Source organism: Lotus japonicus, chromosome 6, assembly GCF_012489685.1.
Source record: "Lotus japonicus ecotype B-129 chromosome 6, LjGifu_v1.2".
Taxonomy (NCBI): Eukaryota; Viridiplantae; Streptophyta; class Magnoliopsida; order Fabales; family Fabaceae; genus Lotus; species Lotus japonicus.
In genome coordinates this window covers 64316141-64342175 of record NC_080046.1, presented here as the reverse complement: position 1 = coordinate 64342175, position 26035 = coordinate 64316141, and the positions used below count along the sequence as shown (strand labels likewise).

The 26035-nt window shown below is 37.5% G+C and overlaps 4 protein-coding genes across 7 annotated transcripts; 2 read left to right on the top strand and 2 right to left on the bottom strand.

Annotated features, from left to right (window-relative positions):
* Nucleotides 1–1016: 1016 nt before the first annotated feature.
* Nucleotides 1017–4346, top strand: LOC130723979 (uncharacterized). The gene is made up of 3 exons (XM_057575133.1): nt 1017–1322; nt 2428–2858; nt 3700–4346. Exons 1-3 carry the CDS (start codon nt 1158–1160, stop codon nt 4106–4108), a joined length of 1005 nt encoding a protein of 334 aa, XP_057431116.1. The 5' UTR covers nt 1017–1157; the 3' UTR covers nt 4109–4346.
* Nucleotides 4347–5386: 1040 nt separating this feature from the next.
* LOC130723977 (homeobox-DDT domain protein RLT1-like) lies at nt 5387–17024 on the bottom strand. Of its 3 annotated transcripts, none has more exons than XM_057575130.1 (18): nt 16451–17024; nt 15873–16301; nt 14737–14816; nt 12524–12985; nt 12344–12433; nt 12078–12242; nt 11747–11969; nt 11516–11616; nt 11048–11134; nt 10792–10944; nt 10532–10687; nt 10067–10276; nt 9318–9992; nt 8686–9237; nt 7548–8153; nt 7311–7415; nt 6952–7215; nt 5387–6413 (listed from the first exon to the last, which is right to left on the bottom strand). In XM_057575130.1, exons 1-18 carry the CDS (start codon nt 16623–16625, stop codon nt 5664–5666), a joined length of 5283 nt encoding a protein of 1760 aa, XP_057431113.1. In that variant the 5' UTR covers nt 16626–17024; the 3' UTR covers nt 5387–5663. The 3 variants fall into 3 exon arrangements, with proteins under 3 accessions (XP_057431113.1, XP_057431112.1, XP_057431114.1); XM_057575129.1 differs by having other exon boundaries at nt 5387–6416; nt 16451–17023; XM_057575131.1 differs by lacking the exons at nt 14737–14816; nt 15873–16301; nt 16451–17024 and adding an exon at nt 13379–13831 and having other exon boundaries at nt 5387–6416.
* Nucleotides 17025–17537: 513 nt separating this feature from the next.
* LOC130723978 (pentatricopeptide repeat-containing protein At5g46100) lies at nt 17538–22757 on the top strand. Of its 2 annotated transcripts, XR_009014408.1 has the most exons (3): nt 17538–17658; nt 17804–19535; nt 22211–22757. XR_009014408.1 is itself a non-coding variant. In XM_057575132.1 (2 exons), exon 2 carries the CDS (start codon nt 17914–17916, stop codon nt 19351–19353), a length of 1440 nt encoding a protein of 479 aa, XP_057431115.1. In that variant the 5' UTR covers nt 17538–17658; nt 17804–17913; the 3' UTR covers nt 19354–19630. The 2 variants fall into 2 exon arrangements, 1 of the variants encoding a protein (XP_057431115.1); XM_057575132.1 differs by lacking the exon at nt 22211–22757 and having other exon boundaries at nt 17804–19630.
* LOC130723980 (protein DMP6-like) lies at nt 21936–22636 on the bottom strand. The gene has a single exon (XM_057575134.1). It carries the CDS (start codon nt 22634–22636, stop codon nt 22004–22006), a length of 633 nt encoding a protein of 210 aa, XP_057431117.1. The 3' UTR covers nt 21936–22003.
* Nucleotides 22758–26035: the final 3278 nt, after the last annotated feature.

Here is a 26035-nt window from a genome sequence, read left to right as displayed (position 1 = left end):
TAAAATTCAGAGCTAAAATTATTTTTTTACGCTTTTTGATGGATCGAGTAGGATAATAGAGTCATATCTTACTGTTATATGATGTTTGTTGCACTAGAAGGATAATGCAATTTTATTTATCATATCTTGTAGGGGAGCTGAGCTAGAGTCTAGTTGGATAAGTAAGATCGGCTCAAGGATAAAGTCACCCATGCAAGGGCTTTAAGCCTCCCAAAATTCTTATTTTTACTAAGGAAAAAAAGTCTCAAAATATTTTTTTTTACTTAATAAAAAATGCCCCAAAAACTAAACATTAATACTAAGTCAAAAAGACAAAAAAAAAAGGCATAATTTTAAAGTTTGTTTTAAGTCTCATTAGTGTTGGGCCGCTATGAGGATAAGATAAATAATTTCTATTTCATTTTACCCCAAATCTCAAATGAAAATTAAGTAAGAATACCAAAATCACTTCAAAATATAATGCCAAAATCGTGAATTGATTTTCTGTTGTTTTGAATCAAAATTGGCATATCAATTGTCATATATAAGGGTCACGCTGTCAAGGTATGAGAGTTGATCACTCCTACATTTTAAAAGAGTTAATCACTCCCACAAATGACAAAACTCTCCTAGTATCATGCTTCCACATTAAGATAGTAGAAATGTACAAAATACTTCCTAAAATATATACCAAATTTTTTCTCATATGATTAGAATAAGTTTAGAAACAATATACATAAACATATCGCATAAAAAACTTAAAAAGGAAAATATAGATGGACAAAAATCAAAACACTTTAGTTTAGTGTGCCAGTTGGAATCCCCTATGATCAAAATCCTTCCAGCTCGTGTATCGCGTGGAAATATTACATTATTAAATATAATTATGACATATTTGTATGAATAATAATGTATATACAATCTAGACATTTAAATTGTTATAAAATACTACTTGAATTATTTTCGTTACTGATTGTTCAATTTGACTCCATAGAATATTTGATTGATATTATTTACCACATTTAGGAAAATTTCTCAGATTAACCATTGTGGATAACTATAACTATAGTGTTACAATCAAGCAACAGGACAAACAGAGAGGTTGAACAGAGGAAGAGAAAACTGGAAGACTTTCAGTTTGAATTGGAGTGGTGTTGAACAAGTAGGAAGATCTGAAGATGGGTGTGGATTACTATGAGATTTTGGAGGTTGACCATCATGCAACTGATGAAGAGTTGAAGAAAGCTTACAGAAGACTTGCCATGAAATGGCACCCTGACAAGAATCCAGACAATAAGAATGATGCTGAGACTAAATTCAAACTCATTTCTGAATCCTATGAGGTAACTTCTTTTCCATTAAAAACTTCCAGTTTCAGATTGCTTGATGATCCATCTACTATTGCTTGATTTGTTCTGTTGGTATGCTAAGGATGTTAGATCAGATTTTTTTTGTTGTTGCTATTTTTGGGACTGTTTAGACATGTCATACTCAGATGTAATTTGGAGGCCTGTAGTCTATAGATCCCCAATTTCAAATCATTTTAGGAACTTAGGATCTCGGCCCGTGTCGAAGTTCTTCAAATTTCAGATTTTTCAAGTAAGTCAATGTGATTAATAGCTTGATTTGTTGTGTTTTTGCATTTAGTCATTGTCGATTGAGCTGGGAATGCTAGTATGCATCCATTGACTTGCAAGGGTCAATTCTTATAGTACTTGGAGAAGTTTAGGTAGACTAGTTACTTGGATTACTTTAGTGAGTTAGTTGATTAGTGGTTACTACTTAAGCATGTGTTTGAATATCAGTTGAGTGCAACGTGAAAGCATTTTCATTTTAATATCATACAAAGAGTCCGGTCACCTTTTTTCCTCGACTTGAGTGTTAACTCCTGTTTCCACCGGTGTCAATAGATATCCAAACCTAGTTGATAGTTACTCTTACTTGTCCAGTAATGCTATACCCTTCTAATAATCATTCTTATACTCTGTAACAAAAATATTTGATAAAAGAAATAAGTACATGTAATATCTCATAAACATAAAAAGAAAAGAATTCCATATTTTCTTCAATGATAATCAGGATAAGTATGAAGAATGGTTAGAACTTAGAAGGATTTAGGACTATTCACATGATTGCTCGTGGTACTCATTTTCTATAACTCACTAAAATTTCAGTTTCTCTGTTATCTTCTCTCATTTATGTCCTCCTCTCTGCCATGTTTTCTAACACTGTTAGTCCTTGACTATGGAAGAAAAGAATATCACGTATTCCTGAATTTCCAACTTTTTCTTTGGTAACAAGCTTAATGTTTGTTCACATGCTTAGTTGTGCATTATTGTTTGTGTTCCATTTGATCTCTCTCCTCTGTAATGTTTTTTAGTGTGGGCGTGTAAACTGTGAAACTGATATAGAATCTGCTTTGGTATATATTGGTTTGGTGTCATGCAGGTTCTAAGTGATCCCCAGAAGAGAGCAATTTATGATCGCTATGGAGAAGACAGACTTAAAGGTGGAATGCCATCACCAGATGCTGGTATGGATTCATTCTTCCGAACTGGGGGTGGCCCAACAACGTTCAGGTTCAATCCAAGAGACGCGAATGGCATCTTTGAAGAAGTTTTTGGCTCTTCAAGCCCATTTGGAGGAATGGGAATGGGGATGGGTGGTTGTGGGAGAGGGATGAGGGGAGGCTCGTGGGTGTCAAGGTCCTTTGGTGGACTTTTTGGCAACGACATATTTGCAGAAGGCAGACCTAAGAATCAAGGTCCGCGGCGCAAGGCACCTCCAATCCAAAATACATTACCTTGCAGCCTTGAGGAACTCTATAAGGGAACTACCAAAAAGTTGAAGATCTCAAGGGAAATTGTACATGTAAGCGGGTAAGTGCTCACTGCTTGACTTTTCAATTTACAATAACTTCTAAATAAACCTTCTGGCAACTAATTTCCATGAACCACAAAAAAATGTATGTAGTATGTGATTGCTACTTTAGACAGTACTTAGTACTTACTACTTGCTAGTTAGTTTGATGTGGTTGATTTGTTGGATTTCTTTCTCCTTTTATAGTTGTTTCGTGGATAATAAGTGTTCTTCAATATGCTACAAATTTTTCTAGAGATCTGCACTTTTTTTCTCTTTCTCCTTCCCCCTCCTTTTGTTCGGGGTCAATTAGTTCTCATTGTTGGATAAGGATTGGTGTGCATACTCATTTATCCGATCACAATAAGGTCACAGTCGTTTGTACTGTTTACTCATTGTTGGTCTGGAGTTGGCCACTGATTAGAACATTAATGAGGCAATGAGTGACCATACCTCATTTGTTAGGAGAACAGTTTTCCAGATTGGTGCAATGGGCTGGGTTGCCATTATCAGTGACATATTTACTACCTAAACACACTTAGAGTGGGAAGATATGCATGGAAGCCAAGGTGGTCAGTTTATGATTGCTCATTCAGCTGTTGTAGCCTCACTTTTATTTATTTATTCCAGTGAAATAAATTTGGAACATGCTAAAAGGTACATTACGAAACGCCAGAAGTGGAAGTTGACCACATAAATCCATGATTTTTCACGTCATCATTTCATCTGTTTCTTGCCTTTTCCTTCGTAATATATAGCTGTGCTGATTAAATTTGCATAGGTAGTATTTTTAGGCTTGAACTCTGGACTTTTCTCCATGTTAAGGGGGTTTCACTTGTTACATGTGCCACATGTTTGTAGGAGAACTTTGCCTGTGCAGGAAATACTAACCATTGACATCCAACCGGGCTGGAAAAAGGGAACAAAAATCACTTTCGCGGAGAAAGGAAATGAGCAGCCAAATGTTATTGCTGCAGATATTGTGTTTATCGTTGATGAGAAACCTCACAATGTATTTACAAGAGATGGTAATGATTTGGTGGTGACACAAAAGATATCTCTTACAGAAGATGAAGCTCTAACTGGCTTCACCTTCCAACTCACAACTCTGGATGGCAGGTGTCTGCCCATTGCCATAAACAATGGGACTGATCCAAACTATGAAAAAGTGATCACTGGGGAAGGTATGCCAATTTCCAAAGATCCTTCAAAGAGGGGTAACCTTAGGATCAAATTCAACATCAAATTTCCCAGCATGGTAGATGCCTGAGTAATATAAAGCCAGAATAAAGAAATTTCTAGCACCATATTGGAGTAGCAACCATTGCCAAGTGCATCTTGTGTATATTAATCTTCTGTTTTGCTCCCATTTTTTACTTTATTTTTTCTCCATTTTAGATGCTGTGATCTGTGTAGTCCGTGTGTATTACACAAACAGCGAATAAAATCCAACAGTACTAGATTAAGGTTTGAGGTATAATATTTTGAAAAACGGTTGACAAAGAGTATTTAAAGTTGTACTGCGCGTTGTTTAATTAAAACACTGAATGAAGTGGCTATGATTCTGAAATTGAATTGGCTATGAAAGACATTATTTACTGTTAAAGAAAGAAAAATAATGCAGAATGGTAATGTAGAGATACTTTCTCAAAATGAAAAAATTATGGTTGGTGAAGTAATACCAGTCCAGCTTCAAGTAGCCGGGTAATTCCCTTATCAGGTACCTCCATATAGTTGATATACAGAGGTTTGATCTTTATTCAGAGCGGATAGTCATTTATTCTTTACTATGAGCTTGAAAGATTGGGTTTGGAGTAATTTTGTGGTGAGATCAAAGCGACAAAGAAATTGAAATAGTTTCTTTGCTTGTGCCATTTGGGGAATCTGGACGATGAGAAATGACTGTGTTTCAAAATATTCAGCCTGATACTGGAAGAGTCTTAAACCTTGCTAATCAGCTTGCTTATTGTGAGATTGAGGACTACAATCGCCCTGCACGCCTTTGGTCAGTGGCTGGACCAGTCCGGAAATAGGGTGGGTTAAGATTAATGTTGATGACTCATTTCTGGCTAACAACAAAGCAGGTTGTGGAGGAGTCTCAAGAGATAATAGGGGTCGTTGGCTATTGGGATTTTGTCGAAAGTTGGGGACTTCTAATATTTTCATGGCTGGACTTTGAGCTATTCAGACTGCATTATTGGTAAGTAAGGATCTTGGATACAAGAACATGATTGTTGAGTGATTTTCTCTCTGCTCTGAAGTTGGTTACAGAAGTTCAAAGAGGTTCACGCCCTTATCTGGATATCATAAAGGGCATTAAGAAAGCTTCCTCAAGGGACATGGAAGTTCGGTTCCAATTTGCTCCAAGAACGGCTAATAGGCTGGCGGAATTTTTAGCTCATCTCTCCCAAGAGTTTCATTTTGGCACTCGTTTGTTGGAACACCCAACCATATGCTTTAGGGAAGTGTTTCCCAGAAGTTCTAGTTCTGTCGTCTAATTTGGTTTTTGGGGGTTTAGCCCCGCCTTGTTACCCCCCAAAAAAAAAGATAAGCAAGGTATAATAAACGTTTATTAATGGATGAGCATCTATTACAAGGGAGGGGGGAAAACAAAAACAAAACAAAATTAAAGATGAGGTTGGCTACAAAGCCCTCAACTTAAAGAAGCTTATACATGGTCCATTTTGCATGGATAATATACACTAAATCTACTTAACCATTAACCCTCCAGCTGTGAGTATTTGTAAAGCTGCAATATCAAAAAAGTAATGCAGTCTTCAGATGCAAACAAAATCCCTTCATTGATCAAATTATAAATGGATATTCTAATCAGAAGAATCTTCAGAATCTGAAACTCCTCCATTTGCTACTCTATTTGCCATGCCATCTGAACCATCATCACTCATAACATCTCCTTCCAAATCCTCCTCCTCATTCTCTTCAATGACATTGTCATCTTCAAAAGCATCCACATCCTCATCACTCATTCCAACCAAATCCTCCCTAATCCATCTGTTAGAGGGGACACCATTATAACTTATCTCCCAGTTCCCTTGATCATATTCCACTGCTTGAGCATTTTCATCAGATTCCACTTCCTCAGCACTGTTACTAATCTCAGGAACCCCAATGTGCACAGGAGTCATGGGACTTGCCTTTTCTCCATTCCATTCTTCATCCAAGCTTCTCAATGGTTCTCCACCACTCTTGAAGCTATGACTGGCGGCTGTGTGGCCTACTAACAAATCTTCAACAGCTCTCTTCTCTACTCTTCGTTTCCTGACTGTTCGGCGACCTCGTCCACCACTTTGTCCTTGTGTTCGTCCCAGATGTTTTAATTTCTGACTTAGATTGTCAGTGACCACAGCATTTCGGCGGCCAGTACCTCGTTTGGAATTGTACATTCTTTTAGCCAGCTTTTTACCCCGTCCTTGATCACTAGTCCCTCGTCCACGTTTATACCCACCTCGTGCAATTTTATTAGGAGCAGATTTATCTCTAGGAAGTTCAACACTGTCAAATTCTGCTGGTTCAATCTCCCTATTAGATTTGAAGGGAGTATATCTTGATGGAAGCTTCTGCCAAAAAAGCAAGTTAGATGATTAATGCTTCAATAGATTAGAATGAAATAAAATTTTCACAGAAGGGCCAGACACTCAAATTTTAACAAAGGAAAAATGCATTTAAGTGGAACTTGACATGCATCTGCTTCAAGTTTTTGGATGCGAGCTCAGAGTCTGCTTTAAAAAAAAAAATAGAGATTGTAGCTCAGGTTTTTTGAGATTAATTTCTATGCACTGACGGTGTAAAAAGTTTTACACCATCATTCAATCACAACCTTCCATTTTCTATCTTAGATATTATTAAATTCAAAATTAATTGTGAGCTAACAAAATGGAGGGATGTGATTGAATGACGTCGGTGCATAGAAATTAATCTCTAATATTAAACCTTTCATGATAAGATGAAGCCCTATTATCGATGTTAAGAATGAAAGAAATCTTATAAGGGAAAAAGAAAGACTCACTGTGCATAACCTTTCATGATAAGATGAAGCCCTATTATCGATGTTAAGAATGAAAGAAATCTTATAAGGGAAAAAGAAAGACTCACTGTGCATACGTTCCCATCTTTTTCCTCACAAGGCTCAACTTTCTCAAGCTTCACGTAGCTGATGGATGAATCAAACTCAAAGAGTCTGAGAGACAAAGCTGCAGTGGTTTGTGGAACCCATGGAAGTACAGCGACTGATTCAGGATCAGTAGTGGCATGTGCAGAACTTTGTGATATGCTTGTCGATCCCAACAATTCATCTGTTGTTGAGAAGTTTGAAGACAGAAAATCACGCCGTAGTGCTCTTTCAAATATGACCAATATCTGCAAAATGGGTACAAGGCTGAGTAGGCACTGATTGCTAATTTATTAAAGTGATGCAGAGATATGGAAGATAAAGAATTGAAAGGCCATTTAACCTGCCAAAGTTCCTCAACAGAAGACGATTTACTCAACTTCACACCCCATTGCTTCCTAATATCGTTAGTCCAATTTGTTCCAAATCCTTCAGAGAGAACAGATGCCTGTAAATCCAATTTTGAATACAATTATAATTCTCACAAGTAAAAGATAACAGGAAAATAAAAGGATGCAAAACAACATTTTAATAGAAAACAAGGTTCAAGGTTAAGTAGGCAAAGTTACCACCAACTCACCTCCATACAAGCCAACAAGACCTTAAGCAATCTTGTACGCAGTGGGAGCGAATTTTCCAAAATACAAATATCTTTGGATAACTCGTCTCCACATTGAAATGCATGTTTTGAAAAATTAAATCCAATATTTGAGGAAAAAGTCCTGTGGCAGGAATTGCAATGGGAATCTTCAACAAAATAAGGATCGAGGCAGATATCACAAATGTCCACCAGAGCTTTGCATCTCTTTATACCATATTTCGTTGCACATAAAATTGATGAATTATAGCACTCTTTCCACATCCACTTTTGAAAATCTTGATACCTTCTCAAGGCAGCTTTCTTCTCACTCTCACTTTTGGCTAGCTCAATTTTGAAGGATAAAGAAGTTTCAGATATATCAGGGTTCAGGCCATGAAGTGCACTGCTAGAACTGTCATGGCGATCAGGGATGAGATGTGTTTCTTTAGCTTCCTTTTCAATCGAAACTTCATCGCTGCCTCCAATTATGGGTGTATTTTTTAGTACATTTTCTTTAAAGGACTTCTCAATCTTTTGCAACATCAAGTGCAAGTGTGATTCCCTAATCCCACGTGAATCTAAAGATGTCAAAAGATTGTCAAAGGCCTGCATAGGAATGGTAGAATAAGTAATATTATATCATTTACGACAAAGGATAAAGATATATTAAATCTCACACAAATACTGACACCTAAAGATATAAAAGAATCACTGATTTCAAAAACATTTCCTTGGCAGATCACCAAATAAATTCAGAATAAGGAAAAGTGAAACTTTGAGATGAGGCAGTAGAAGAATTTCAGAGGCTATCCTCATTAATGTCATTTGCCAATGATCAGATATCGATGGAAAACCAATAAAAACATTAATTTACAGGAGGAAACGTCTTGGGATGTTTAAGCAGACTTCAAATGTCTTCTTAATCCTAACAGTAGAGATATAACTGAGGAAGGTAATATTAAAAAACTCCTTCCTATTGGTAAGAACAAGACTAACTATAGTTACAGTCATTAATCCCAACCATTTGCATTAATGAAAAATATGCAAGTCAGTAAAACATGCACTAAAATTAAACATGTCAAAACCAATGTAAAATTTAGTTAAGAGATTAGTGTATAGAATACTGAAAGCAATTCACCTCTCCAGAGTCAATAAGCCTCCAATTGCCATCATGCTGTTCAACGAAGATCCTGCCAGAACCAGGATCGTTGCTAGAAGCAGATGCAGCAAACTGCCAGTATCTATTACGTCTGCGATCTTGGCCAAGGGGTAGAGACCTGTAGACACACGTCTCCTCTGCTTTGTGGGCAATATAGGATTTCAACTGCGAACGCGACCTTTTTGAACATTGCACAGGTACCTGAATCTGAGGGTTGTCTGGACCTGTGCCTGGGCAGAAATCTTGAACTAATGAGGACTTTTCACTAGGTAGGCTCTGTGCAATGGAAGCTCCTTTCTGCTTGTCTGCAGTGCCAGGAGACGCTTCATTGTTAATATTGTTAATATTAATGTCAAGCAATGGGCTTTGGTTGCTCTCCACCGCAGGATATGTATATTGCGCTTCAACTTTATTCCCAATATGTGATGCCAAATCTGATTTACTAATATTATCATCTTTCAAACGAACTTTATCTGTCTGTGCATCTGCCCACATTTGCTTCTTCAGAGCATTTGCTGCTTCCAATCGATCCTGAAAAACTCTTCACATCAACTTAAAAACTAAAAGCAAATATCAACTAGAAGATATACATTACATGGGATAAAGTTCACCTCAAGAACAACACGGATTGAATTTCCTTCATTGGCCAGACCAACCAATGCAACAAGAGCATTGAGACGCTCTTCTACACCGAGATCAGAATATTCTCCATCGGTAAGCCCTTGAACCCAGGATTCTCCCGATTTGCTTTCATCAATTTCCATATTATCCTCATCAAGATTCCCTGTATTTAAACCTTCGCTAGCAATAGGTTGTCCAGTGACAGAACTAGGACAATCAGCACCCTTGGAACCATTCTCAGGAAAACAAGGCAGATCTGTATCAAATTCATTTTGAATAAGATCTACATCATGTCCCAAATTTTCTTTTCCATTTGATGGGCAAATGTTTGTGTCATCATACTGTTCTGATTTTTGGTTTGCACTAGAGGGAATTACTAAATCACCGTCTTCAAGATCCTCATCAGCTTCATCACTTTCTGACTCCTCTTCTCTTTCAACGTCCTCGGCATCTTCACCAGCTAGAAAACCATTTTCAAATATCTGAATTTTCTTTCTTGCTTCTGAAAGAATGGATTCAGAATCAGCAGGATCCTTTCTATATGCGGATCGTACACGATACGTTGATGGAGCTATTCTTTCAAAAAGCTTAGTATCTCTGGTCAAAGCAACAGAAATTGATGCTTCAGGTGTCTTGCTGGTTGTCAGGTCCCGGAGACCAGATTTCTGACAGGAAGAGAGACATAAGAACAGGGTGACAACTTTTAAAAGATTACTTAACATGAAGATGAACAATTCACCTGAATTTTTTCTGCGAGCTCTAGTACTGTCAAACCCTTGCTACCCTCCAGTGAGAGAACGTGAAATGCTGCAAATTTAACTGTTCCAGGAGTTAAGCGGTGCCTCGATCTTCGAGGAGCTAATAGACCTTTCTCTTGCATTTTTGCTACTGCACTTTCAGCTGCTGAACCATTACGAAGTTTAGAAATGATGTCTTCACTATTTCTTCCCTGCATTTACAATACATATTTTTCCACTTAAAACGACAAAAGACACAAAAATGCCATTGCTGATTTAACATGCATGAAAAATCATACATGTTGAGTTAACATATTCCATGGTAACAAAAAGCTCATGCTGAACCAGTAAACTGAAATGATATCATAAATATGTTCAGCCTGTAGGCACTTAAGGCAGTATTCAAAATTAAGACAATGCAATAATTTTTTGCTGAAAATTAGGAAGTAAAATGAAGAAAAACGAACCTCATCTTTATCATTTGCATATGACCACGTAATACTTCTTTTCTTCAGCTGCGGTCCAAATCCTGCAGATAGTGCTAACTGTCGGAAAATCTCTGGCCATGTCAATTGATTCAAGTTCTTCTGCCAATTTCTTATGTCAAAGCCCCATGCATATGCCTAACATAAAAAAGACAATATGATTGATGTGGACATGCTTCATCAGACAAAACTACTATTAGTCTCATAAGGATGGTCAGTTTTTGTGAAATATTTCAACTTACTCCTTCCACAATCTCTGGATGGCCACCACCAGGATTAGCAGCTCCATTCTGATTCGTTCCTAATCCAGTAGAAGGCGTCCTTGCAACATCTTCAATATCTTTTATTATCACTTTAAGAAGAGCAACATGCACCTCACCCAACAATCTTGAATCCTGTGATCAAACAGTGTAAATTGAACATTTGTAATGAGCAAAAGAAGTGCATAAAAATTTTCATTTGCAGCACAAAACCACTAGCATAGGCCAAACTACTCACATAGTCATGAAATGCTTGTACAAACTCATCAAGAGTAAAAGGCCATAACTCAAGAACATCAGCAAATGTAATCAAGAATCTCCAAGCCTGAAATAAACCAATATTGTTTGCAAACTAAATATTCAGAATCCTACATTCAAGTTGAAAAAACAAGAGTAAAAAATGTTAATAAAACTCATACTACAAAAAAAGTACATCCTTACATTACATTTACATGAATGATCTCAGTCTAACAGTAACTCACACACACACACAAGGTTAACTAAAATAACCTTAACCATCTTATAGAGGTACACACAGGAGCATTATTAACCTATCATTTAAAATCATGAAGAACTGTAAAAGGGTAAAAACACCCCCACCCTTCTTGACAGTACCAGAGCAAAAGATAAAACTGTAACTGATACGTAATTCCTATACGGCATGTTAAATGTGCTAAAGGAAGCAAGAGTGGCAATAGAAACATACCATGAGAAGGTTACCAACATTTTGTTCTGAGTTGGACCAAGGTTGGACAGCAAATGGTTTTTTTAGCTTTACACTCGTAGGTGGGAAAACACACAATGAATCTACAGTAAAACAAGTATCAGCAGTGGAACCTGACTTTTTCCTAGTACTAGTATTTCCAGATAAATACTGAAGGTCCAAATAACCAAAACATGTAACATTATGGAAAGTAACATCATAACAAATTCTCACCCCTAAATGATTCAAGGTTTTGCAAAGTATTAAGATCAATGTGGATAATAGAGGAAAATCCCTTGCTTGCGGCAGCCAACTCCATCAATTCCAGCTGCTCATCCTCAATAAGCTCCATGGACTCTTTAGCTATTCTACGAGCATTTGCTTTTTCAAGGGCAGCTTTCCTTCTCTCTGCCTCTTTCTCTTTGCGAAGCTCTTCTTTTTGCCTCCTTTTCTCAGCCTTTTTTAAGAAATAGCACAAGAAAAAGGATAGTATGACACATTAAATATCCTTAGATATCTAAATATTAGACAAAAGAAGGCTATAAGCATTGGGCTTAAAACTTACTCTCAAACTTTCTTTCTGCAAAAACTTTTCCTTTCGCTCCACCTCGCGTCTCTGTTCACGCTTAGATCTTTCCTCTTCTCGCTGTCTCTCACGCATCTGTCTCTCTTCTTCCTTCCTTCTTTCACGGTCTTGTTTTTCCATTTCTTTCCTCAACCGCTCTTCGTTCTAAAAAGTGAGAGAGAAATAGAGGGGTTAACCAAAAAGAATGGATGCTTTTTAAGCTCTATGAAATGTATGGTGGCAGGTTAAAATCATTTCAGTAAAACCTTGCGTCTAAGGTTATCTTGTTTCTCAAGCTCCTTCCGCGTCTTCATTTCAGACGCTTCAACGTCCCTTGAACCTTTGGTATCATCAGCCTACATAAAGTTAAAAAATATAAATCATCCTCAACAAAGAATAAATAACGTAAAGTGACTCTAAGCAAAAATTACAAATTCAATTAATACCTTTCGTTTCTTCTCCATCCGCAATATTGAATCATTATGGGAAACTTCTCCACCAGGATTTTCTTGTCCAACAATTGGGTGATCACTAAAGTTGGAGTTCATTCCAGTGTCAGCCATGTTCGTGGGAGGTTCCCTTTTAGGGGCAACATTGCTGTCACGAGGAGGAGATGGATAGGAAAACCCTTGCTTCTCCTGTGGAGACGAAAGGCGAACACGAGAAGACTGACTTTGGGTATATGCATCATGTTCCTCTTTCACACGAGAAGAATGACTTTGAGTAGCATGAATTCTGGGTAGATGTTCATTTCCGGGGGGAAAAGAAGGAGTTCTGGTAGGACCCTCCATTGGACTATACAAATGAGGTTGGCTCAATTGCCCAAAAGCATCAGATCTAATGCCAGGCTGGTGCGTTGGAAGAAATGAGTATTCAGGGAATGTCCTTGCCATTGCCTGGAATGGAGCCTGTTTAAAATCAAAACATATGAAACAATCAAATAGTTACAACTCATTGCCACAGCAGAGTAAATAGATCAGGATCTTACTTGGGATTTGGGGAGGGGGGGTGAATGAATAATCCTAAATAGGAGGATCATAGATCAGATCATACTAGAAATGCAATAATTTTTACTTAAAACATAATATATCCTCAGAAAATCACATGGATAAGGAGAATAAACTCTGAATCACAACATTACCAGATTACAGTAAACTTTAACTGAAAATTCCTAAGCATAAGACAACATAAGTTTTAGAACATAAGATCATCCCCAAAAGAACATAATCTAAGTGTCCAACCCTACTAGACTACTACTCTAAAATCTACAGTTCTAGATATCTAAGCTACTATCCACTTACTTTTTCTCCACCAGGACCAATCTCCATCTCCTTACCACTCCCACCAGCCTCAGAACCAGGACCATTAGAAGACATTTTTCTTCAATTAAACAGCACCAGCAGAGACAAGAGTCTAGTGACAAGTTGAAATAGAAGACAGAGCAGCTATCAATTGAACTAACTTCAGGAGGGAAAACATAGCAGCATCACATGCAGAAGAACACAGCACGCACAGAACGAAGAACACGGGGTTCGAATTCTGGACTTCGAAATTGTCTTGCAGAACTGAGAGCTTCGACTTTTTCAAACGAAAAAGAATATGGGTAACAAGGAGAATCGCACTCAAAGGCAAGGGGGAACGAGAGATTTGTTCAATGCTTTAGGTTTAGTTTTCGATGAAACGAGGGCAAGAGCCGCGATCTTAAATAGGTGAAAGAGTGGCAAAATTGGGCTGCAAAACATGTCTCCAATTTGCAACCCGGAAGCCCATCAAGAGTGGGACTAGATCGGATCTATCAAACGGCGAGAAAGATCACGATCTCACTGATTGACAATCACACTGATTCGCATCCCCATCTGTGATCTTGATCAGAGAGCACTACTTGGATTGCAAAATCATCCGATCTCACGATCAAGATCACAATCTTGACAACATTGGTAAAATAATTTGGTAAATATAATTTAAAGATTAATATAATAAAGGAAAGTTTTCCAGTTGCTCAAACTATTGAAGGAAACAGAAGGAAGACTTAATTGTATTAAAATTAAAAGAGCACTTAAAAATAGGATTTAATTATATGCAATAACAGTGTAAAGAGTTTTACACATACATCTGATCACATTTCTCCATTTTCCATTTGAAATATTTTTTAATTAAAATTTAATTATGACATGGCAAATTGATGGATTCTAATTGGATGACTATATAGAACTTTTTAATACTATCAGTGCATAGTAACTAAACTCTTAAAAATATTATGCATGACAAGATTCAACAAAAGACACCAATGACTGAAATAAACTACGCATTGTCCACAACTTTTAACTATATCTTTTTCCTTTTATGTAAATAGCATCTAAATAATGAGCAGAGGTTAAAGTAATAAAAGGCCCCATAACACACCAATTATTCAAGATGGTAATAACTATAAGTCGTTAAGCAAACATGAAAGCCTAAACACTTAACAGTATGAAAAATAAAGGAATACAATCTAGACATTGACATCAAGGAAAAGCATTCAGAAAAAGTACCTAATCTTGATAAATAGCTCATACAATTGTTTGACTAAAAAATATTTTTGGTATGCAGCTCAATGCAATGCTAATTTTACAGACAAAATCTGCAAAACGCAGAGCAGTTTTAGTGACAGAAAACCAACCTTATTAGTTCTAACATCATGTCTATCGTATATTTTACTGTCATAAGCAAGATTAGGCCGCTTCTGTTGTTCTGCAACAGCTGCACCAAAAGAAAATATCACGAGTGTGAGTAGCCAAACAAGCACATTGATATTTATCACACATGCCCCCATCACAAACAAGTATTCATCGGTAGCTTATAGCATAATAGAATTGTTTCTAACAATACTTTGAGGTTTCAGTCTTCAGAAGGAATCAGCAGAAAATGGCAAGCAAAGCTAAAAATGAGCATTTCATCCCACAAAAGGTACTAGAGTACAGAACATATACAAAACTAGTTTACCAGTTACGACACGTGCATTTCAGGAAAGGAAACACTAAAGTCCATAACACTATCATTCATGATATCTTAGTAGCTATGTACAATGTAGAGAATAAAGTTAATAAGAAAACATGACTAATGACAATCTGAGTGACGAGTTGAATTGTGTTTGCCTGTTTAAAAAGTGAACGACAGGACAGCACAAAACAAAATTGTTCTGTATTTGATTTTTAAATTGACTGCGGGACAAAAGTCTTAAAACTTGTTACTCTGTAGTCCATGGGATAATCTTTTGTCCCACACACAATACCATCCAAAAGTCTAATATAGCCAACTTCTCATTACTTTTCTTCATAGCTTTCTTTTCCAAGTCCTGTAATTTCCCTAACCCTAACCCTCCTCCCCCACCCTTTCTTCACCTTCTCTTCCTAAAATCACTTGTGATGTGCATCAACCCCAAAACCACACAAAGCGCAAAAAAAGTTTTAATGTGACTCAGCCTACTTGTTCTATGCTGTCCATCAACATAGATCCAATGCACTCTTAAAACCCTGTTAGAGCATGTTTGGATACAGGGTGGAAAACACGGTGAGCCAAAATCACGGTGAACATAAGTAACTTCTGTTAGCTTTTGAGACTGGCCATCGTGATTTTACTTTCATCGTGGTTTTCCACTATATATCCAAACATGCACTAAGAGAAGTACAAAACTAAAAGTTATATTAAGAAAATACAATGTAAGCCCAAACAGAACATAGCAAAAGAACAAATTATAAGCTGAGGTCACTCAATTAGTAAGCTAAAGATAGCAACACAAGCTGAATGAGTATATACCTATAGGTGCCCCGAATGCATCCGGTGGCAAAGGATCAAACTCCACTCCTAAAATGGGTCCATCTTCCCTCAGAGGCTCCCCTAACTGTGCCTCCACACAAGCAATTGCTCTAAGCTCCATAATAGTCTGCGGCGACTCATAGTACCCCGGAACAGCCCGGACCGGCACCGCATTCCTCAACTCCGACCGGGAAGGCGGGCTGGATCCAGAACCCGACCCGGATCCATAATCATTTCCAGGTTCTGAGCCCAATCTCAGGTCATCCGTGGGAGAAGCTAGCAAAGGTGGTGCCTTCAGCGGCTTCTTGGGCGGCAAGTCCTTCTTGTCTTTCAACCGCCGGTGACAGAACCACATCTGCAACTGCCGATCCGTCAGCCCCAATTTTTCCGACAGCTCTACCCTCACAGCCTCTGATGGGTACATCTCCGCTGATCAAAACACAGAATTTTCCACACACCCATTAATCAAACAATAAAAAAAACTCAAATTTGAAAATCACTGGAAATACAAAATAAATAAATAAATAACTCAAAATTGAAGAACAAACAGAGAAGAAGAAGAAGAAGTGTTCACTCACAAGCATAAGCTTTCTCGAGATTTTCAAGCTGAAAAGGGGTCTTCATCTGACGCTTTGGCTTGCTCTGACCCTCACTGGAATTCCCAAGTTTGCTATTATCACCACCACCCCCATCATCATCCCTCTTCTGGGTATCGTTGTTATCATCTCCATCTGAAGCAGCCTCGTCCTTCATCGATCAAACCCTAAAAATCCAGAAAGAAGAAGAAGGAGAAACCGAGAACCAAAGCAGCAGCAGAATCTAAATTAGGGTAATCATCAAACTTGTTTTCTTTTTTCTATTTCTATTTGTGTTTATCTCTTCTTTATAACCAAAAATTTCTTGATAGTGCAGAATTGGAAACATGTTCATTATCTTCGTGGAGATTGAAAAAGAAAAAAAAATAAGAATTGAAAAGAAAGAAAGAACAAAAATCAATCAAACATTAATAATAATAATAATAAAAGTGAAAATCCATGTCCATAAACAATAATAATAAACCAACAATAACAACAACAGTTCCTCTTGATTGCTCCTATAACTTCATCACCACCTTTCATTGCTTATACTCACACTCCTTTTCTATTTCCTTTCCTTTATAAAAACAATCAAAATCATTTTTCTTCTTTTTTTTCCTTTTTATCAAACAGGACCTTAAAGAGGGTAACATGATGCCTTTTTGTTTTACTCACGTTGCAAAGGTGGAGTAATTTTTATTTTTTTTCTTGTTATGAAATTTTGACTCTCTGTGTAAGTGTTTGCCAGCTTCTAATTCTCTTTGAATGAATTTTAATTTTTGTTTTTTTAATTTGTTTTCAATGTAATTTTGGTGTCAAATTGTGTTTTTTTAACTAGTAACATGATGAAATGTTCCTATGAACTTACTGAAGGTGTTTTTGTTTGTTCAAGGTTGTTGTGTTGGATTATTGATTGGTTCTTTAAAAAGTGGCATTGCAAGCTTGTTTTGATTTTTTAAGGTTCGGTTTGTTTTGATTCATGATTTAGGATCCTCAGCGTGCCGCGTGCGATGATCGAATCGATGTTTCACGTTTGTGTTCTTGTGGACCCCATCATCAAATGGGCTTGCTTTCTCCTCAGAGGCCCATGGGAAGAAATAAAAGCCCATACATGGTGGTTGTTTCAGAAAATTGAGACAACATTCTGCACTTTGTAGCCAAAATGGTAGCAATACGACGAGGATGTTCCACTTCCACACCCAAAAATTAAGGTAACATGGTTTTTCCTCATTGATTTTTCCGAAGTTCCTGCTTTATTTCCAATAAATTCTATAAGATTTTTTAAAGAATTCTTACTTTGAATTGTTTCAATTCAAGAGATTGAGGTCTCATTTTTCAATAACTTTCATCTTGCAGGAGACCCGTTTGATGAAATGCTATTGCAAGGAAATGCTTGTTGTGAGGCACCAGGGTTAATGCAAGTTTTCAAAATCTGCCATTTTTGAGTATCAACACCAATAGGGGTTATGGGTAGTAGAACTTTGTTTAAGTGGCCAAAGCAAATTACAAGTTCCTTAGTGGAGCAGTTGATAAAAGCAGAAAAGGATATAAACAAAGCTGTTCTTATGTTTGATTCTGCCACAGCTGAGTACAGTAATGGGTTTCGTCATGATCACACGACCTTTGGTGTCATGATCTCGAGGTTAGTCGCTGCGAATCAGTTCAGGTCAGCGGAAGGGTTGTTGGAGAGAATGAAGCAAGAAAATTGTGTTGTTACAGAAGACATACTTTTAACTATATGCAGGGGTTATGGACGTGTGCATAGGCCACTTGATGCCATCAGGGTTTTTCATAAGATGGAAGATTTTCAGCTGAAGTTCACTCAGAAATCTTACCTTACAGTCATTGATATCCTTGTGGAGGAGAACCATGTAAAAAGGGCTATTGCTTTTTACAGGGAGATGAGGAAAATGGGCATTCCGCCCAGTGTTGTTTCCCTCAATATTTTGATCAAGGCCCTCTGCAAAAACAAGGAAACTATTGATTCTGCTTTACAGATATTTCATGAGATGCCCAACCGTGGATGCCAACCTGATTCATATACGTACGGTACATTGATTAATGGGCTGTGCAGAATGGGAAGTGTCAGTGAGGCTAAGGAACTATTCAATGAGATGGAGGAGAAAGGTTTTTCACCTTCTGTTGTTACCTATACTAGTTTGATACATGGAATGTGTCAGTCGGATAATTTGGGTGAAGCTATAAGATTGCTTGAAGAGATGAAAAAAAATGGCATTGAGCCAAATGTTTTTACGTACAGTACTTTAATGGATGGTTTATGTAAAGGTGGTCATTCATTACAAGCAATGGAATTGTTAGAAATGATGGTTACAAAACATAATCGGCCTAACATGGTCACTTATGGTACTTTAATCAATGGGCTGTGTAAAGAAGGAAAATTTAGTGAAGCTGTCGAGATTCTTGACAGGATGAGGCTTCAAGGTTTGAAACCAAATGCAGGGTTGTATGGGAAAATCATAAGTGGCTTCTGTGCTGCATCCAGCTATCAAGATGCTGCAAACTTTATTGATGAGATGGTGCTTGGCGGTATCTCACCGAGTCGAGCAACTTGGAGCCTTCATGTTAGAATGCATAACACGGTGGTCCAAGGTCTTTGTAGTAATGTTGATTCTCCTCGAGCATTTCAGTTGTATCTTAGCATGCGTACTAGGGGTATCTCTATTGAAATTGACACTTTTGACTGTTTAATCAAATGTTTTTGCAAGCGAGGGGACCTCAACAAAGCTGCTCGAATTCTTGAAGAGATGATATCAGACGGCTGCGTTCCAGATAAGGGTATATGGGATGTAGTAATGGGTGGGCTCTGGGATCGGAAAAAAGTGAGAGAAGCCACTGAACTATTGCTGGCTGAGCTGGAGAAAAAGTTTGTTGATGCTGAAAGTTGAAGTTTGAGGGTCCATAAAACATTTGGCATCACGTGGATCCCCTTGTATCTTATACTTGGTGACTTTACTCTTGTAGACATTATACTTGGTTCTTCCCCAGCCTTTTTTGAAACCTTGGTAAGGAAGATGTTTTTTGGAACAAATTTTCCAGAGTTCTGGCATTCTGGACAAGGTAAACTGAGGTAATTGAAAAATTATTTGTCTTGATCAAACCCATTACATGATGTGGGTATTTTTTGTCAATTGCAGTAATTTAACAATAGTTTGATTATTCCAACTTCCAAGTCTTTTCGTAGTGCAGTTGCTGGTATTTTAGTTGGAATTCTTGATTTTTCATTTGTTATTTATATATGCCTGTTTCCTGAGAGATTTTATTTAGTGCTTTGTTTGACTGTGCATTCACATGATAACTGTAACTGGGCTCTGATGTTATGTTGTATCTGTACTGTAGCAAAAAAATTCTTGCTATATAAAGCAAATATGTAGCTTGCTAATGTCGACTGATGAGTAAATGTTTAGTAATATAGTTTGACACATCCTCTGTCTGAATGCGTCACTAGATCATGACTGGCTATGTTAAATTTTTTATTGGGGATACATAAACTGTGTGTCACATAACTGCTTGAAATATGCATTAGCTTGTGATTGGTTCTTTCAAGAACAGGAATGAGGTTCCTGTGCATGCAAGTTGGAATGTATGTCTTTAATTGATTCAACTCAATAGAGTACACTAGGTTTCGACATAGCTGTATACCATTGTAAAATAAATGCACCAGAAGCTTTTATGAAGGAAGGAAAACAGAGGTCTGGATATTTGCTTTGTGGATTCGATGTATATATATCAGTCTATCTGTCGATAGGTCTACATTTAAGTATGATATTTCTAGTTTCCTTCATGACAGAGACAGATAAGAGCGGGCAGATGAATCCATATTGATAATAGAGACTGATCCCCACATCACCTGATGGGCTAATCATTTTTGTCCTGATAAAAGGTTTTAGTAACTGGTTTTTGTAGCTCCCTGGCTTCTGCAGTACAAGATATTCCCTGACCTTGTTTTTTAATATAAACTTATGCTGGACAAAAGGAAAATACTAGATAGCCACTTAATCAAAATTAGTTGACATTACTATTGTTTCTTGAATAAATGAGTGGACTTCACCGCTTTGGCTTATTGTCCTTGAATATTGACAATTTGTGGCTAAGTTGTTGTTCTGGTTGTGTAGCCTTACTTTAGACAAAAAAACCAGTCTACTTTTAAATTTAGATCAAGCCGTGGTTCCGTGTCGTATGATATTAGACTTTAAACAAGAGAAGTTGTTTGAGGTAATACTCAATTTGGGGAGTTGCTCAAGCAATCAATTTCCCATGTAAGGTAAAAAAATCTGGCTAAACGTATTGCTTGCATGATCAAGATAGCTTATAATGAATGGATTGGTAGAGAAGTCTTTTTAGTGCAGTTTTTGTCCAGGTTTAAATTATATCATACAAAGGGTCTTAGTAAATTGAGTTCTGGAGGAGATGGAGCAAAGTAAGGAAATAGGGAAAGTTCTAATCATAGAGAACGCGTGAGAAACACCAGTTAGAATTATTGAATCGAAGATGCAAGTAGTGATGGTGTGATACACTACACCAGTTCTTTAGACACTAACAGAAACCATAATTAACCACTAATAACATCTTAACTTACTAGTAACAAACACAACGGAATAACAGAATGCATAACAGCATGACAGGAAACACTGCAGTCTTTGTTCTAACAAAAGTATTGAAAAAGAAAATGAAGATTAGGTTGAATACTGTGCAATACAAGTAATGAATTTTGGTTGAGATTGACTGTGTTTGGAAGAGTTTATCTTATAGCATAAACACCTATTCAAGTGTAGATAAGCTTGTAAAGATAGCTTATAAGTTATAACCTATTTATAATATCTTTTAGCTTGTGAATGAGTGTTTATACCTATTTCCAAGTTATTTTGAGCTTACTGCAGTAAGTTTATGAATAAGCGTTTATGGCTTAATTAAACTGATTACTAGAGCTGGGTATGCGGTTAGACCGCCCCGCATAGGCCCGCCCCGCGTAAGCCCGCACCGCGTAGGCCCGCACCGCGTAGGCCCGCATTTAAACGGGCCTCTATTACGCCGGTCCGCCCCCGCCCCGCGGATAAGCGGGCTGGCCCGCGGGCCACAAGCCAAATTAAAAAATAATAAAAATGAAATTTAAAACTAAATTAAAAATATTTTTTTCATTAAAAACCTTATAAACGCCTAAATTAAAAAATAAACTGATTTTTTTTTCCAAAGTTGTCAATTTTTTTCTCAAAAGTTGTCAAATAAATGACTTAAATTTTTTTCTTTTGTAATGCGGTCCAGCCCGCAAAACCGCGGTTCAACCCGCATGAACTCGCGGGTTAAGCGGGCCAGACCGCGTAGGCCCGCTTTTAAACGGGCAACCAATCACCGGGCCACAGCCCGTGCGGGCTGCGGGTTAAGCGGGCCGGCCCGCGGGCGCGGGCCAATTCGCCCAGCTCTACTGATTACCCAAACACACCCTAAATAAAATTTGTTCTGAACACCATAATTCATTAATCAAATAGATATGTTAATGTCATAAGGTTACAAGCGTGAACTTAAAAAAGTTTTCATCGATTAATTTGTTGAAAGGGAGAAGCCAATTCCATGTCTCTGTGTGGGAAATACAACGAACAACATGCTGCACAAAACGCCTATGCCTACTGGCAATGCTGTGAGAATTTCCTGTGTCTTCTTTGAAGGTTCTGGGAAAAAGCAATTTACAACATTCTGATCAAATAATGCAATTGCTGCAAATACCAAAACTGACATCACCGCATGCAGGAAATCTATAAACCGCAGGCGATATTTTGCAGCAAGTTCAGGCGAAAGCGTGTTTGATCCGTCAATGACCCACAAGCCCCTGAAGGTGGCAAACCCATGACAGATGTTCCCCTTGCTGTCTCGGAAGCTGTCAGTAAAGCATAGCAGGAAGCACGCGGCACCGCAGATAGCAACAAGAGAAGCTGTCATGAGCCTGCTGACTGAATCACAGTTGCCTACATTTGAGAAGATTGGAGACAGAAGCTGGAAAGCAAGGACAGTGCCTGTAGGTAAAAGGTTTGCCAACTGCGCCGTGCTCTGAAATGTCTGGCTGATGGCTTTCTGAACCAGGTTCCTCTCTGCTTCTGGCACCTCCGCATTTCGCAAGAGTGGGAGCTTTTGCTCATCAAGATTCTTAGAATCATCCATTTCTTCTTTGATGTCCATGTCCTATAGAATCTTTCAGCTGTTGTTGTTTTATTGTTTTGATCAATCACCTTGTCTTTGCAGCATAAGTTTGTTGAAAAGGTTTATCTATATAGATCAGCAAAATTTGAGTGACACCAAAGAGAGGGAAGGGAAGGGATGGGATGGGGTGTTTGTCATTACTTGCAAGCAACATAAACTTAAAACTTGATAATGCAACTTTCACAAATATTCCTGAAAGAGTAGTTATTTAGAAGAAAGGTTGTAGGAGGTGTTGTTTTTCTTTCTTTCTTTTTCTTTTTGGCATTTTTAAAATATGAACAGTTATGAATTGAATCCAGATGGTTATGGGAGAAAAGGAGATAATAGCTTATTCCAGATGGTTACACGCCTGTCAGTTATACCATGAGAATTATAAATCTATATATTTGCTATTTTATTTGGTATATGTTAACCTTATTAGGAGTTTTTTTTTTTGTTAGCTTCTGTACTTTTATTTGCAATTTTATGTTGTGTGTGTAAACATATCTGTTAAGTTGCTTATGTTATAAGTTATATTAACTTCAAAGCTTTCAAGTCTTGACTTCTTCATATCATCATAGCTTGCAAAGTGTCATCCCTTTTTGAAATAACCGAAAATGTATATGCGTGAAGCATATGATTAATCTACACACCTCATCTTTTAAACACTTCATTTCCACTTATTTTTGTTTCTACTTCTCTTCTCTTATCATCTATCACATCTCATACTTTCTCTCTCTTACTTTTTCTTTTCTTCCTATCTCTATCCTCTTCCACCTCCTTCCACCTCAAAATGAGGTGTGAAGAAAACATTTTCCTTAATCTATTAGCTGAACTACTCTCATTTTTGGTTTTCCAAATTCCTTCTTTCTTTCTTATTTGACTCTTTTTGTATACTGATTTGATTGCTTTAAAGTAGGGTTATGATATATACACACCTCTTCACCCCTTTTCCACCTTAATTTCTATCTATTTTTCTCTTCTTTATCAATCAAATCAACTATCACATCTTTATCAATCAAATCAAAATGAGGTGTGAAGATATAATTATTCTTTAAAGTATTAGCTGAAGAACTGTGAGAAGACAAAGATTCGGTACATAGAAAATGGTATTTTTACCTTATAAAAGTGAACAAAACTAACCAACATTTTTTTCTTAGGGCGGTGCAATTGTGCAAACAAACAAATTTTTTAAATTTTTTGTCCTCACACAAATTCTTTTTTTTTTCGTTTTTTGGTTGGTTCACACAGGTTTTTTTTATTTTTATCAACACACATTCTATTTTATTTTTTTGTCAAAACACACATTCTATTGAAGAATTCACAATTTGAAGCCTAAAACTCATGTGCCTAAACTCATTGGACTCAAATTCTAGCCCATCTTCAGAAACACTTGTATTGCTTACAGGCTGTGCTCAACTCCTTCTGAAGGCACTGTTTCTTAGCCCATTGAACATGCTTACCTTCAAATCAAGATTGTCTAAATGACCTAAACACTATTAACCCTCCGTTTTAAAAAAAAAATAGCTCTGCTAGGGTTAGAAACAAGAGTGCAGCGCCGTTCTCCCCCTTGGGGGCTCCTCCCCCTTGGGGGATCCTCCTCCGCTAGGGAGGTTCTTCTCCTACTTAGTAGGTAGGTCTTTTCTCCCACAATAGGTGGGTTTCTTCCACAGTAGGTGAATTTTCTACCCAAATAAGTGGGTTTGTCCTTGCTTTCTGGCTTTCCTGTTTTGTTGGCCACCACCCATCCGTTCATGCCGCCTCTGCCTCCACCTTGGCCGTTTTCACTTCCTCCACTGCTCACCGTGTGCGGGGACGCAGATCTGGTTACAAGACGACGCGGGTCGCCGCCATCGCAGCCGTGAGTGCTCCTTCAACCTAGGCCCGAGGCCCCTGTTCCAATCGTCTTTCTCTGGTTGAGCTCTGGGTTGAAAAGGGGTGGTTTGTAGTTGTTTCAGTTCTGTGGATGCTTTGACGCGCCGCCGGACCTTTGTCGTCACCGTACCGTAGCTGCGCCTTCTCTGCATCGTTCGCAACCTTCCTCATCCCTCTGTTCTGTCCTGCTACTGGTAGATCTGCAGCCTCCCTTTTTTCCATGGTGCTAGTGTTGCTAACTTGACTCCTCTTGGTACCGCCGTTGAAGCTTTGTTTGCTTCTTTAAAGGCTTTTCAGTTTGTGCAAATCCGGCTGAGTCGGTTGATTTGCAGTGGAGCAGTTGCTTAAATTTGTAATTGTAATCTTATTACTGTTCGGAAAGTCAAGTTGCTTTGCTAGTGTTCTTAGGTTCTCAGGGTCTGTATGATTTTCTTAGTTTGTCTGGTTGCTTAGATCAGCATGAGTGAGCATGCCTTAAGCTTAATTTGTTATCTGATTATGCATTGCAGAATCACGTTTTGGGTTTAAGTCCCACTGATGTAAGTGCCGTTAGGCAATCTTTGAATGTTAATCTTTGTACCGTTGACAAAAAAAAAACATTGGATTTTTTATTTTATTTCTTGGAATAGGAAACTCTAAAAGTTTAGAGGTTTTCATCCTCTTCATTCAAATAATATAGACAATTACTTTGTCGTTCTCTGTTTTTTCGATATATTTTCTATCTACGTGCAAATGGAGCGTTAATGTTAAAAGTTATAGACTTATAGGTTTGTTGTGCCTGTTGTTATTTATAACAAAAAAAATTAAGACTAGGAAGATGCTTTCTTATTGGACAGAGACACATACTACACTAGAAACAAGGCTCTATATATACCGATAGTGGTTCGAGTGATTAGGAATATCACGTCAACTGAAACACTAAAACAATTTTAATTTGATTTAGAAGGGCATTTGTCACTTCAAATTAGATGTGGTTATGAAGATTATAAAATATAACACTATATTAAAGCAACTTTCATCTGATTATGATAAGATTGCTTTCTTTATTTTGTTGTATTAACTTTATATATAGTGGACTCCAACAACCTCAACTACAAAGCTTTATCCTATAGCTATTGAATATTGCCGTCGAAACAATTTGATGGATGACTCCAAGTCTCCAAAGCTCACATCAATTTCCTTTTCTTTGTCTTTCACTGTATTAACCTATTTGAAAAATGGTAGTGCTTTCTTTCAACAAACGACTCACATTATTTATAAAACATTCTACATCTGTTTTTTTAATAAAATATGATATAGTTTTGTTGCGGTTTACAAACTGCTGCTAAAACTACTATACATACAATCTTAGCTGTTTTTTAATAGAGGGGGAGAGGTGTAATAGCTAAAGTGATGATTAGTTGCAAGGACTGTTAAAACTTTAACCAGTTTAGTGCAAACAAGCATGTTGATAGAGCAATAATAACCCATCAAAATCATGAAGGATGTTCCTCTCCCTAATAATTGACACCCTGAACTTTTTAT

Bases quoted from the DNA above. Each gene is read 5' to 3' on its own strand.
- LOC130723979 (XM_057575133.1), top strand. From the start codon at position 1,158: ATGGGTGTGGATTACTATGAGATTTTGGAGGTTGACCATCATGCAACT. The intron at 1,323-2,427 runs GTAACTTCTTTT...GGTGTCATGCAG, and splicing joins TCATTTCTGAATCCTATGAG to GTTCTAAGTGATCCCCAGAA. The intron at 2,859-3,699 runs GTAAGTGCTCAC...ACATGTTTGTAG, and splicing joins GAAATTGTACATGTAAGCGG to GAGAACTTTGCCTGTGCAGG.
- LOC130723977 (XM_057575129.1), bottom strand. From the start codon at position 16,625: ATGAAGGACGAGGCTGCTTCAGATGGAGATGATAACAACGATACCCAG. The intron at 14,817-15,872 runs GTATATACTCAT...CTTTTGGTGCAG, and splicing joins TGCATTCGGGGCACCTATAG to CTGTTGCAGAACAACAGAAG. The intron at 12,243-12,343 runs GTTTTACTGAAA...CTCACTTTTTAG, and splicing joins AAGATAACCTTAGACGCAAG to AACGAAGAGCGGTTGAGGAA.
- LOC130723978 (XM_057575132.1), top strand. From the start codon at position 17,914: ATGGGTAGTAGAACTTTGTTTAAGTGGCCAAAGCAAATTACAAGTTCC.
- LOC130723980 (XM_057575134.1), bottom strand. From the start codon at position 22,636: ATGGACATCAAAGAAGAAATGGATGATTCTAAGAATCTTGATGAGCAA.